General features: G+C 33.1%; 1 protein-coding gene across 4 annotated transcripts in view; it reads left to right on the top strand.

The window, feature by feature from the left end:
* Positions 1-14,935, top strand: part of pdm3 (POU-domain protein pdm3) — a 445,430-nt gene extending 430,495 nt beyond the window's left edge. For all 4 annotated transcript variants that reach the window (XM_072532362.1, XM_072532361.1, XM_072532359.1 and 1 more), the window contains 2 exons: positions 2,010-2,146; positions 5,333-14,935. In XM_072532362.1, coding sequence (XP_072388463.1) covers positions 2,010-2,146; positions 5,333-5,457 — 262 coding nt within the window. In that variant the 3' untranslated portion in view covers positions 5,458-14,935. The remainder of the gene's footprint in view (positions 1-2,009; positions 2,147-5,332) is intronic.
* Positions 14,936-15,309: the final 374 nt, after the last annotated feature.

Raw genomic sequence — 15,309 nt, 5'->3', positions numbered from 1 at the left:
ACCTAGGGAACTGCTAAGAATAGAGAGTGTAGGCTTCAAGGAACAAGGATTTGGACAACTCATCATCAGAGAGATATATTTACCATTCGTCATTTTTTTTATTAACAACACATTTTTTTTACAATTGCTTTAGAAGCGTAATGACGTAATCGACAATTTTTTTAAATACAAACCGAGGTCACGCGACAGCTCATTTGAAAGGTCTCCTTATTGCCTTTCAAATGATATAATTATTTGAATATTTATTTTTACAAGGTTAACCAAAACTGTTAGTTTATTAATACAATTAACTTACAATAGTTGTTTACTAAAATACAATTAAATTACAACAAATGTTCAAATTGACGACCTTCAGCAATAGTACAATGTGTAAGATGGGCAATAAATTCTTTTCTAACGTTTTCGATGACTCCAGGTGTTATTTGTGCAATCTCCGTTCTGATGCGCTTTTTCAACATTATTCTGTCGATTTTAATACACTCTGCACTTTAAATATCCCCACAAAAAAAGTCCAACGGAGTTAAATCTGGAGACCTTGGTGGTCATTCGATGAGCCCCCTTATACCTATCCATCTACCTGGGAAAACATTATTAAGGTAATTTCGTACCTCAACGCCGTAATGTGGGGAAGCCCTATCATGTTGGTACCACAAATCATTTCTATTTGGAAAATTTGAATAGCTCATTCAGCTGTGGAAACAAATAATCCTGAAGAAATTCTAGATAACGAGAAGCAGTTAAGTTTTCCTCATAAAAATATGGCCCTACAATTTAATTGTTTATAATGCCGGCCCAAATATTTACCTTCTCGGGATATTGTGTCCTATACTCTTCCATCCAATGTGGATTTTCACTTGCCCAGTATCGATATGTCTGACGATTTACGTGACCGTTCAGCATAAAAGACGCTTCATCGGAAAAAAGTACCTTTTGTATGAAACCCTGATCTCTGTTACATTTTTCCATAACGGTTTCGCAGAATTCGATTCTTCTATCAAAGTAATTTTCTAATAGCTCCTGGACCAGATGTACTTTGTATGGATGCCACTTCTCCTATTTTAGCACTCTTACAACAGTTGATTGGTGAACATTATTATCTAGTGCGACCTGCCTAGAACTGGTATGGGGATTTTCTTTAAACGCCAGTACAACGTCCAGTTTCTTGGTTTCGGATATTGATTTTCTACCACTTTTGAGAAGATCTTTAACACGGCCCGTTTTTCTATTTTTTTTTTTTTTTTCAATTTTACTTACTGTTGATGGAGTAATTATTTCCCGATTGGGGTATTTAGCATTAAATAAATTACAAACTTCTGCTTGAGTCCTCACTCTATCTCCATAACCAATCATGATTAAAATCTGGATTCGTTCTGTTTCTGTTAGTTTCAGTTTTGTAAATACTGTTATTAATGCTTAAGAGTAAAAATTTGACGTCTATTATTTGACAGACTCACAGATCATTGACAAATATTTTTGAAAAATAACTTGGAATACTTACTACAATAATTAATTTCAGATTATAATGTAGCATTGTTTGTTATCAATGTATTTATACAACATACATATACAACTAAAACCACTATTTTGTTTTTTCCCATTGGAATTTCTTAGTATATTTTAGTTCAGTGAATGAATATTTATTATAATTCTATGTTAAATAACAAAGTTCATAATTTTGGTCAACCCTGTAGAAACAAATATATTCAAGTGATTATATCGTTGCAAAGACAATAAAGAAACCTTACAAATGAGCTATCGCGTGACGGCGGTTTGTATTTAAAAAAATCGTCGATTATGTCATTACGCCAATACTGATGACGTAATGTCCAACACATTATGTCAGTTGATGGTCATTCAAAAATTAAAATTGACGTGTTTTAAGATTTTTGTCGTTGTTAAGTCGTGTGTTTCTGAACTAATGAATTTATTCCATACATTTGCATCATACTGTATATTTATATGTATATATAGACAAAACAGATCAATTAACTCTTGAATATTTTTTTTAGGTACAAAAGTGGTCAAAACCACCTTACAGATTTTATCGGTATAGAACCTTCGAAAAAAAGAAAAAGACGGACTTCTTTCACACCTCAGGCTTTGGAACTTTTGAATGCACATTTTGAAAGGAACACCCATCCGTCAGGTAAATAATTTTATTCCTCTAAAATATAGTAGCAGTTCAAACAATGCGTTTGCATATTGTACTTATCACGGGAACTCGCGGCTTTTGAAAAAAATAAATAGCGTCAGAATACAGATTTAGGGCGGGAGACGAGGTAAAATATGTACTCACTATTTTTATGCTGTATTAGAAGTCTAGCTGTATGTTCCCAATTTTCGTTGAATCATGCATGTAGAGTGTTGTTTTTTATCGTGCTCTTACAAAATTCTTATCTTCTTTTATCATACTTTGGAATTCTGTCTAGCATTATCATATATTTCTTCTACATGTTTTTAGTCAGTTGGTTCATGACCATTAATTAAATGATTTTTATAAACTCACCCATTAGCCTTTAAGAGGAAAATCTATCGTTGATTGCCTTAAACTAAGTGACCTTCTCAGCGCAAAATTATTTACTAAAAATCCTGAGCCAAAATACATGTTGCTCATAATTCCACCTTTAAACATAGTATAATTATCGATTTTTTCATTTTATACTTCCTTGTGTTTTGTTTTTTGCAGAATTAAAACTTGTATATTATAATAATTCGTTATTTCTACCAGGCTTTTTAAGGTACCTTATCCATAAATGCTTCCTATGTTCCAAGTTTCTATTTTTATCACCTACGTTTGTCTAATCTTTTTTCTCCTCTATTCCCCCCCCCCACACACACACTCTTATTCTATCTACCTATTCATGTCTCCTTTTTCACAGTCTAGATATTATTGTTTTCTGCCTTCGTTTGTTTTGCCTTATTCTTTTAGTCATATTTTTATTCGTTATCTCCCCTCCTCCCTAGATTTCTCCAACAAAGACTGTTTCTTAGTGTTTTGGTTGTTTTAATTTTTGTTTACTTTGTCCCTTTCTATACTTATCCGTCACTTTTTAGCTTACTAAATTTAACTTTTTAGACGGATTTTTCCCTCTTTCCTTCTTCTGCTAATCCTTAACTGTTTTGTAACCTCTATTTCTTCTTTAGTTAGATTATCGTTACTAAAGATCTACTCACTTGTTTTTTTTTTTTAATTTAGAGTTATTCTGCATTACATGTTGTTTTACATCGCTGCTTTCAACTCATCGAAACACGTTATTTCTGCTAGTTTAAATGCATTTTAAATAGAAGACTGACATGGATCATTGACGATCTCGGCGGTATACTATCCCCCATGTCACAGTAAAGTTGTAATGAACTGGAAGAATATTTCAGCAGCCTTGGTAACAGATTTCTTGCCGGTTGACTATAATTCCAAAGACACCTTCTGGGGATCTAGGATTATAAACCCTAAAGGAAGACAGCTCCTTAGAGCTATGCAAAATAACAACCTTAACCACCTGTTCACTGGAGATCCTAGGTATTGGCCTACTGACGGAAACAAAATGCCTGATCTTCTCTATTTTTGTGTTACCAAAACATCCCAAAAAGTACTTTTGTCTGCAAAGTCATGTTTTGACTTATTCCCCTGTTCTAATAACGGTAAACTCTAAAAAGCAGTTATAAGAGACAATCCAACGTTTCTTAGTAATAACTATGCTAACTGGAATCACTTTAGAATAATCTTAGATCAAAAAACTGCAACTAAATATCTGACTAAAAACTAGTTCCCAAATCGAGGCAGCCGTAGAACACTTTAACCATTCAGTTCAGCTAGTTGCACTGCAATCTACGCCTAATCAAAGCAAAAATATGTATTAGAATAATCATGACTTACCAACACTCATTGAACATTAAATCGCTAACAAAAGGAAAATCTGGCAAAGAACAAAGAACAAGGTCACCACGAGATAGCTCAATACTCAACAGAGCAACAATGAAAGTGAAAAGAACTCTTAACAATCTCAAGAATTTGGGCATTAACAACTACCTTAAAAACCTAACGGCGACCGAGTCAACAGAGTATTCATTATGGAAGGCTACAAAAATTTATAGACAACAACTCCAAATCCCCAATCCATACGGACAATAGTATCTAGGTCAGAACTAACCAGGAAAAGGCTGAAACGTTTGCTAACCACTTAATCAGGTTTTTAACCAGAGTGGAAGCTAGCGAAAGTTATACTCATTCCCAAGCCTGGTAAGCCTCTGAATAGTGCTACCTCCTATAGACCAATTAGTCTGTTGTCAATTTCAGAAAAATTACTTGAAAAGCTCTTGCTCCTAAAATTAGAACCGATATTGAAAAATGTCCTGATAATTCCCAATCATCAATTCGGATTCAGATCGCAACACGCAACCATCGAACAAATATATTGAGTAACAAAAAAGTTAAAAGATAAGTCAAGACCTTAAAGGCAAACTGTATTGTTTCATTCTGATTTTCAAATCTTCTACCTGTTAACTATTTCCTGATCCTCCGAGTCATCCTTAAAACCGAGAATTATTCGTGACTCAGTATGAAAAATACTCTACTTCCATAAAAAGAAGATGCCAAATACCGAGTTATGCACCTGTATAAAAGACTTACATGCAAAAAACATAAAAACAAACATCTTCACAAAAAGAAAGCAACTGGGACTCACACTTAGCAGAATGTACTGGTTCAGCTTATAAGTTCAACATCGAAATATTAAGACGATTTGAGTCTAAGGTGTTACGTATAATTACCAAAGCCCCATGGTACATCCCAAATTGCAAAATTGCGAAAGACCTCAAAATGATGAGGTTGCAGCTGAAATTGGAAGTTATTCCAAAAACTATGCCCTACGCTTACGCAGGCGGAATTAATAACTGATCCAATTGCCAAACGCAGGCTGAAACGTTTTGTTCCTAATAACCTACCTAGAGTGAATAGATACTAGAGTGAAGTGAACTGTAGTGAATACCAATCCGTTCGTTAAAATAACAGTTGCAGTTGGTTAAGATTGTTTAGATAATCAGTAGATTGTTCCTTAATTGTTTGTTAGTCAGTTGTCAAATCCCTTAGATCTTCAGATGCTCATCCATAAATTTACTAGTATGTTTTCTATTTTGTGTAAAACTACTGTTTTCTTTCTTATCTAAATATTTTGCCATCTTTGTTTTTTTCTTTCTTTAATTTCGCATATTTCTCTTGCAATTTTCATGCTCTTCTTTTAGTATCTTAATATCCTCTCTAAATTCCTTTTATCCTTTTCGTGTTGCTTTTATTTCTTCTGAAATATCGTTAATTTAACTTTTAATTATATTTTAGGTACCGAAATAACAGGACTAGCACACCAGCTCGGCTATGAACGAGAAGTGATACGAATTTGGTTCTGTAACAAAAGACAGGCTCTCAAGAACACCGTTAGGATGATGTCCAAAGGGATGGTTTAAGTCTGTGATTAATCTAAACAAAAAAATGTAAATAGACTCTTTCGAACAAAATTTGTAAAAATGTATATTATGTACAAAAAAATGGATCGTAACACAATGAAAAGTATATTATTGTCAGACAATTTTTATCTAGTAAGGATAATTTATTTCAGTGTGTATCTATAAAACAAAGTGTTATATTGATAAATTATTAAAAGTGAGTATAATTTAGAAATTTATAATTTTCTTGGCAAATAATACAGAATTATTTATGCGAAAAATAATTTTTACCTGCTATTATATTTCGTAACATAATATATAACAATAGACATTTATTTCTGGAACTTTATCCCAATCATTTAAGTAAAACCAATATATCCAATATTTCACATATTATTTTGATTTAATCCAAACTATCGTGCGGTATTCTAAATATTTATATAATTTTTGTGGTTCGCCGCATTAGTGGGACGGTATACCATCATTTCTTTTGAGGTATGTATGATGACTGTATATACAGTAGTAGTTCAATTAATGGTTTCAGAAATTAGCCAGGTTAATTATTACTTTATTTTTACTGTCTGAATAATAAGGTATATCCCTTGTAAGTCCATTTTTTAATATCTTCTCCTTTAAGTACCGTCTCCCGATCGGAGGTTGGATATCATCATCATTATCTTTACTCTATCTACTGCTGCTCTGAAGAGTTCTATAGAACTGCATGTAAACCAGTCCCTTAAATTCTTCAACCATGACACTCTCCTTCTTCCTACACTCCTTCCTCCTCTTATCTTTGCCTGTATTATCAGCCTTAGCACTTCATATCGCTGTCCCCTCATTACCTGTCCCAGATATTGTAACTTTCTTATTTTTATTCTGTTTATTATTTCGCATTATTTGCCCATTTCTCGCAATACTTCTGTGTTAGTTTTCTTCTGTGTCCACGCTATTCTAAGCATCCTCCTGTAACACCACAGGGACTGTAACTTATTTATGTGTTCTTCCTTTAATGTCCAGCTTTCAAGTCCATATTGCAGTATCGAAAACACGTAGCATCTCAGTACTCTTACTCTCAGTTCTAATCTAAGGTCTTTGTTGCAGAGAATTGTTTTCATTTTTACAAACGTTTTTCAATATGGTTTACCAAAAAAGAAGCTAAATATAGGCAGATTTTCGAGAAAGGTAGTCAAATAAAAAGAATGCATAAAAAGAATGATAAATAAATTATTGCCGGTTAAAAAATATCGGTTAAACGCATGTGGAGAGGTCGCCAATGACCAAAAATTCGAAGTGGTCAGCGAGTTCATAATTATATCTGGGACGTGGATTGATCCCAATAATATACAGGTTCCGCGCAGATCTTCTCGTGAGGTTTAACGAATTCTAAGATCGGTGCCCCTTTGAACAGTTGGTAGAGTTCATGGTTGTACCTGGATCCATATTTCACTTTTGTTGATAGGTCAAAATATCTTCCTTGGAACTTTTCTTTCAAACATTTCCAGCTTTCTTTTCGTCGTTTGTTGAGTATGAACGTAAAAACTTTGTACACAGTGCACAAGAGGGTTAAGCCGCGAAAATTCTCACATTTCAGGTAATCCCCTTCTTATAAATTGGGCAAATAATCCCGGTTTTCCAGTCGTTAAGGATCTTTTCATCGTTTCAAATCTTGTTTATAGGCACATACATTTAGGTGTTCGGCGCATAATTTATATAGTTCAACGGGAACGTTGTATATACCTGGAGCATTGTTATTCCTTTGTGTTCGTATTGCTTGTTTCGCCTCTTTCGTCGTCAGAGGTTCTATATTTTAAGTGTCTCCCTCAAAGTGTTGAATGTCCATATGCTCTTTTTGCGTTCCTAAAAGAGTTTAAAAATAAGATTTTCGAGCTGATTTTATTTCTCTTGGATCGCTGTTTATTTGTATATTGCCGTTTTCTTATTTTATTTTCTCTGTTAGGCATATTTTATTGGCCTTCCGTCTTGTATCTTCGTAGATTGCTCTTCTTTCTCTGGTACTTTTATTCATATTATTCTTGTTTTCTTGAATTCTTTTTTGTATGTCCTCTTTAAACTCGTCATTGAACCATTTTCTTTTTGTTTTTTTCTTTTTGTGCCTACGATCTTTCTTGTTGCGTCAATTACTTTTGTTTTGATGTCTTCTCAATGTTATTCGGTGCATAGACTGCCTGTATTTGTCATTGTTTGTGATATTTTTGTCTCATAGTTCTGATATCTTGTTGTCTCAATTGTTGTATGTCTAGTGGTTCTGTTGTTTGTTCCTATTTGCCCTCCTGTTTCTCTGAACTCTGCATCTATATTTTAACGGTTCTAGGAGAGGGTCAAATCCGCAATATGCTCCTCTTCCTCTCATCACATTTTGTCTTCTTGTTGCAGTCCTTTTGTCTATGAAGGCATAATCAATTTGGTTGGCAATTGTTCCACCAGCCATAATCCACGTGGCTTTGTGTATATCACGATTTGCGAAAAATTCGAGGTGCCTGTGCTCCTGGTTTATTTAATGTCAAGACGTTCGTTGTACCAAGTAGGTAGTCTATGTTTCTTTGCTTAAGTTAAGGTTTCGTGGCTTTGTACTTTTTACCGTAACGAGTTACCGGCTCATTGCCCAACCTCCAACTTGGAAAACCACAATTTTTTGTTATGGTATATTCCCTTAGCCGATATGATATAAGGACAAAATTATTAGGAACCAAATCGACCTCATTCTAATAAAAAATCGATTTAGAAACTGCATCAAATCAGTTAAAACTTATCCAGGTGCTGACATTGGGTCTGATCACAATCGAATAGTAGCTGTAACCCAATTAAAATTAAAAAGGTGATCAAATAGAAGTCTCGCAAAAATATTGATACAGTTTAATTACAAGACGAGAAAATTAAGGAATCAGTTCAAAGACAACTGAATGAAAATTTAAAACTGCATTGCTACAGGATGAACATGGTAAAGTAATATTTGAAGTAGAGGACAAACTTGAGAATGGAAAAATTACGTCACGAACCTATTCGAACTGCGACGAAAACTTAATAACACGCTCTGGGGTTATAAAAGCCATACAATCATAAAAATATGACAGAGCGACTGGTCCTGATGAAATTACAACTAAAATATACAGGCATATAAATGATAGCAGTGTTTTAGAGGCTATAACTTCGTTTTTCAATACCTAATGGTTGGTCTAATTCACTGTTTATAGCTCTACCCAAGAAGACAACAGCAAAAATCTGTGCTGATTATAGAACCATCAGTTTGTTAAACCACTTATTGAAAATTTTTCTAAAGGTAATACATGGTCGTATGTACAATAAATACGAGGAATACCTGGATGACACACAGTTTGGTTTCCGTAACGGGTTTGGAACGAGAGAGGCACTGTTTATCTGTAGACATATACTGTTGTTTTATTGACTTCCAAAAGGCATTTGATCGTGTTAAGTACTCTATATTGATCGAAGCTGTAAAAGATATTTGCTTGGACGGCAGAGATATTCGAATAATTGCAAATTTATATTGGAATCAAACAACATCAGTTTTAGTAAATGGTGTGGAATCACAGGCTCTTAATATTAAGTAAGAGGAGTACAGCAGGGATGCTTCTTGTCACCCCTGCTTTTCAACGTTTACTCCGAAAGAATTTTCAGAAAAGCACTTTCTGAAAAACAAGAAGGAATACTTGTGAACGGTGAAGTCATCAATAATTTGCGATATGCGGACGATACAGTACTCCTAGATTCTAGTCAAGAAGATCTGCAAACACTAATTGATAGTGTCGTTGAGAGCTGTAGGGAGGCAGGTCTGGATCTGAACATACGGAAAATCAAAATACTCGTAATAAGTAAACAACAGCATATAAAACCGTCTATATATGTAAATAATACCAAACTTGAGCAAGTTGATAAAATCATTTACCTTGGACAGCAATTATATTGTAACGCAGAAAGTCGCGGCGAAATTATATCTAGGATAGAGCAGACTAGAGCGACTTTTAGAAGGATGTCCAAGGTGTTATGTAACAGAGACCTAAAATTGGCATTGAGAATCCTCCTACTTCGCTGCTACGTGTTCTCGGTCAAACTTTATGGTGTCGCGTCCTGGATTGTGAATAAAATCGATCTAAATCGCCTTGAGGCTTTCGAAATGTGATGCTATAGAAGAATTTTAAAAGTTTCCTGGGTGGAGAAGATGCGAAACTCCACAATACTAGAACGTCTCAGCAAGACTACTGAGATCATAAAAAACATCAAGCAGAGAAAGCTGGAGTATTTCGGACATGTAATAAGAGGTCCCAAATATAGGTTGCTACAAAATATCATGCAAGGAAAAATAGCAGGCAAACGCAGTCCAGGACGAAGAGGAACCTCATGGTTGAAGAACTTGCGAGATTGGTATGGTGTTAATACAAGCATGCTATTTAGGGTGTCAGTGAATAAAATTAAGATAGCTATGATGGTAACCAACGTTCTAAAAGGACATGGTACATGAAGAAGAAGAAGAAGATATGATTTCAGTTTTTAGTCACTAGAAACTGGCCTTTCACTCCTTGTTGTCTGCGATATAACTCTCACCCATTGTACGCTTTACACTCAGTGGTTATGCGACAAAAGCATTTGGCGGCGTGAGAGTAGGACTTGTTGGTAGAAGCTGAGTTCTAATTCTAAAACCCCCTACTCTTTCTTCGGAAACAGTGGACATTACTCGGAGTTTTAAATCATTTACCAATCTGAAACCACCCTAGCTAAGTGCTATTCTAGTATATTCAAATACTTTTCTAAAAAAACGTTTATATCAAAAAACAAAAATATCAAACTATGTAATATACTATATAGGACTGGATATGGATAAGAATATATGGATAAGAATCATGTACCTTAGACAAAACCGACGAATCCTGTCTATCTGACTTTTGAAAGAAAAGAACAAAATACTTGGAACAGTCTGTGAAAAAACGATGTTTGGAAATTATTTCCTTTAAATAATTTAATATAATATTATTTCCCAAGAAAATTGTAATTTTAAGCCCACTTTTTTATTTTTACTTTTTTTCGTGCGTTATAAATTTGTATTTAAAATTTTCCCTTTGGTCCTATCCAAACTACTCAAATTATTTTTTAGGCATAACCTCTCGTAACTGACCTACTGCAATTTTAAAACTACTGGATCCTTTTGAATTTTGTTAATGAATCGAAACGTAGATAGTAAGGAAAACAAGAAATTGTAATATTAATATTTTTCTAATAAAATCAACCTATGTATACGATTTAAAGATGTTTAACATATCTAAAATGAAAGTATACGATTTGAGTTCTAGATTAAATATTATAAAAAACGTTTTTTTTTTAAATGCATGTAATTTATATTTTTTTAAATTTATTTCTGTGTTCTTGGCATATATTCTTATGCACTGTAGGAAACATAAAAGTAAGAAAGATATCCTAACAGTTATTTCATTGAGGACGACATAAACAACTGAGAAGAATGTCAGAAGTAGATAAAAACATCCATATATAGAATGGATGAGGACATGAGAATAGACGACTTAAAAACTTTAAACAATGTTTATAAGTATATTACATACAATTAGCAGGGTGCAGCAGAGTATATGCCAATAACATCAAAAGAAATTATAACTAACTTTTTTTAAGAAATGAAACACATTCAATAATATTTGTATAGATGATATATATTTTTAAATATGTAACAATTGATTATGTTACTCTTTCTATTCTTGACATAATACGTAAGTTATGAGATAATAGTTGACATTTTACATGACGTATGGCGTAAAACATGACATTTTATGTGACATTTAACATGACGTTTTGACATAATTAGATGCCCTATCCTTTTTCAAACGACAACTCATACATTGCGATCAATCAAGCCTTTCAGCCGTGACATTTAAGCTCAAAAATGACCAAAATGGACCTTTAATGGAATTTTTACTTGCATGCAAGAATATTTTTGGAAAACAGCTTCAAAAACAAAAAACTGTTTAATGTGTTAAAAATAAAAGGAGCCATAACAATAAAAATTCTTATCTAAATGATTGAAGGTGTTTCATAATATCTTTCAATTTCGTGTATATTTTATTTATTAAAGATCTCATGAAGATTTGTAAATGTCTATGTAAAATTATTCTAAGTAAGGGATGGTAAGTTTAGTGTCCAGAAACAGTGAATCTCATTTTTTATAAAGCATTCTTCTAACATTTTGAAAAGTAATTCGAGTGACTTTAAATGCTTAAATTTTACAATTTCTAGTACAAAAAGCTTATACAGTATAGGAAATAATTTAAGGTAGGTATGCATTTTTAACCATAGAAATGAGAGAAACATATTTAAAATGGTAGTAATTTAAGAGGAAAGGTTGATTCTTGTTGCCAAACTTATCGTTTTTACTTTACCTGTCCTCTTTTTTAGCATAAAAATATGCAAAGACAATCAAATTTGGGCAAATTGATTGAAATTACAGCTTACTCGTTTTATTGGTAAAAAGCCACAATTTTATTTAAAAGCAATGAATGAGCTATGAGTACCAAATCAGTTGGTAAATTTAACAAAACTAACTCTTGAAAAGGTTGAATGTAGAGTATCAATCCAGGGGAACTATTTGACCCTTTTAAAACAAATAACAGGCTGCGCCAGGGAGCTCCTCTCTCCTGTATAATGTTCCATCTGGATCTGTAAAAAGTATCACAAATCAGAACCACCGGTTCAATATATAATAAATCAGTGCAACTTCTTGCCTATGCTGATGATATCAACATTGTTGGTAGAACGAAAAACACTGTACGAGAGGCGTATGTAGCATTAAAAGAATCAGCTACAAAAATGGGTTTAATAATAAGCACGCAACTACAAATCTTACTTCCACTTGTTGTAGAAAATGATGTCGTCGAAGCAGTAAACGATTTTATATACCTGGAAGCGCTTCTTAACACTGACAATAATACTACCGCAGAGATAAACAGCAGCATTTTAGGCTCAATCTCCTTTTTAAATTCTCGATTATATCATATTAAGAAATACAAAAGTAAAGCTCTAGAAAACAATAATACGCTCAATCTTAACATATGATTCAGAGACCTGGACTCTAACAAAAAGTAATGAAAACATGTTTCGAAAGAAAAGTTCTAAGGGGAATCTATGAAACGGTGAATGACAATGGAGTGTGAAGAAGACGATACAACTTCCAGGAACCAGATATCATTAAACATATTATTAAGATAGGACATTTGAGATGGATAGAGCATGTAATGCGGATGGAACAAAATGATTCAGCTAGAAAAACGCTCCTTGATAGACCCATTGGATAGAGAAGAAGAGGAATACCTAGAATAAGGTTTCTTGATAACATAGATGAAGACATGAGAAATATGAGAATACATGCTTGGCGGAGAAAGGCGATGTATACATACACATAACCACAAAATAAGTTTATTTTAACGTTTTGATTTCCTCTTCGGAAATCCATTTCAAAATAGAAAACATTATAAAATACAAAATAAAATTTAGTAATGTTTTGTAATTATTTGAGAACTATTTCTGACGTGGAAATCGAAACTTCAAAATAAACTTTTTTTAAATTAAAATTGTGCCTTATTCCCCCTAAATATAGTAAATTGTATGCCTCAAGAAAAAAGCTTGAGAATAGTACTAAATGGCATCGTCGCATCAATATCACCGACTTTGTTTGGTAGGTGGTTCAATGCTTCTGTGTTTCTGTTACTAGAAGTGAATTTTAATATTAGACTTCAGTATTAACTTATCATTCACGGGAGGATACTAATTGAAGATTAAAATGGGCGAAAAATTAGGTATTTTAAATAAAAATAAGATATTATTTGGTATTTTCCAAATAATACCTTTAGAACCATATTTTTGTTTAGGTTTTTCGGAGTTAGTAGGTGCGAAAATAAAATTAGTTATATAAAAATGGAATAAATTGGGGTTCCATAAAACAAAAATTAATTCCAAAACTACTGCTTAAATTATAAATAATTCCAAACAATTAGAAATTCCAAATCAAATAAAATTCTTGTCGAATTAAATGTTCAAACAAACCGCCAGCTTGTGCCAAACAGAAACCAACTCTATTATACAACGCCTTTCTCATGGCTTGAGTTGATTTGCAGGTATGTTTTGGCTAAGTTCGATTATATTTTGTCTCAGTTACTCCAAGTTGGTGACTCGCTCGAATGCATGCCTGTACAAATTGGTCTATAGCATCCACCAAAAATAAAAATCTAGGGGAGCTAAGGCGGGTGACTGAGAGAGCGATTTTACGTTCACGAACAATTAAAGCTAAATAGTCTCTAACGGCCGTCTTGTTAAAACCAAATTTCGTTTAAGCTGATTTAAAGATGTTGAAGTGCAGCAATAATATGATTTTGCAGTAATTAAATATATTTTACACTGCGTTTAGATTTCCTTCGATGAAAAAAGGACCAATAATATGATCTCCCAAAATTTAAATCCAAACATTCAACTTTTGTGGATACTGCGTACTCACAGATACACTCAAATGATTATTTTCCTGGGGCCAATAACGTACAACGGATGGATTATATTCTTGTGAATAACTGTCAAGAAGGACTCATCTGTAAACAAAATATTCTTCAAAAAATGATTATTTTTATTGAAATTCTTCATCATAATTTCACAGAATTTCATACGGTTAAAATGATGATCAGGAAATATTTCTTGAGTGGTCTGCACTTTATAATTGTGGTAGTTGTTTCTTTTCAAAATATTTCTCACTGTTTTTTATTCAAATACCCAGTTAATAATTTTCGATATTTTCGACCTTGGATGTGTATCATATTCGTTTCTTTCTCTACTTAAAGGTGTCTTTCCAGCTGTTCTAAAAAGTACCTTTATTTCTGTTGTTTCCAGTATTAATTGACTTTTGATATTTTCGGTCTAGTGTCAAAAACGTACCGAAACAAACAAGAATATGTGAACATACCATGTTTTCGAACTTCCTCACTTACCTATGTATCGCCCCCTTACACTATCTACCATTATTCAAGAATTGAGCTCATTTTTTCTTGGGTATGATTGCTATCAATATGTTATATTCATTTTTTAAACTCCACAAATTCCAAACCAAATCTCGACGCATTTCCGACCTGTAAAATTTTGGCCTTTTGAAGCTTTATAAGTAATGTCTTGTACCTAGATGTTTACCAATCTTACCTTTTAAAAAAACCTAAAACTTTGTTTATATGTTTTGCATTTTTGGACACGAATCTTTCTTACATCCCCGAAAGAAACCAAAGTTCCTATTAGAATTAAGAATAATTGTACGATGTAAATACTTGTAGATTATTAAGAATTGTAGTAAATTTTTAGCAATATCAACATGTGTCAGATTAGATATCTATTGTGGCGTAATTTAGCGAAACTTCCTGTAAAATATTCTAATTAAGTGGAAGATAATGAATCGTACTTGTTCGTATGTAGATGTAAACAAAATAAAAACATTGTGCTATAAGTTTTTATCCGTTTAATACCTTTTTCATCCTCACAGTTCCATACAAACGTGGAAACTTCATTGAAGATCGAGAAACATAATGCTAAAAGGTGAAATCAAGTTTCTACGACTCTCAAAAGTATCATATATGTAGAAAAACACAATCTTGTTTCATTTATTCAGTTTGTTTTATGACTCACATAACTCACAAGAATTGTTAATATTATAAACAAAAGTCATGGACAATTATGTTTTTGGGTGAGTCAGTGGATTCAAAGAAGAAATAGATAGGGAGCATCAGAAACATTGCTCAAAGGGCTAGCGTTAGGGGATAAAGAAGAGTATAGAAACTGTTTATGAATGCCATAAAAAAGATACAGTGA

This window comes from Diabrotica undecimpunctata, chromosome 5 (assembly GCF_040954645.1).
Source record: "Diabrotica undecimpunctata isolate CICGRU chromosome 5, icDiaUnde3, whole genome shotgun sequence".
Classification (NCBI taxonomy): Eukaryota; Metazoa; Arthropoda; class Insecta; order Coleoptera; family Chrysomelidae; genus Diabrotica; species Diabrotica undecimpunctata.
This window is presented reverse-complemented; position numbering and strand designations above follow the sequence as displayed.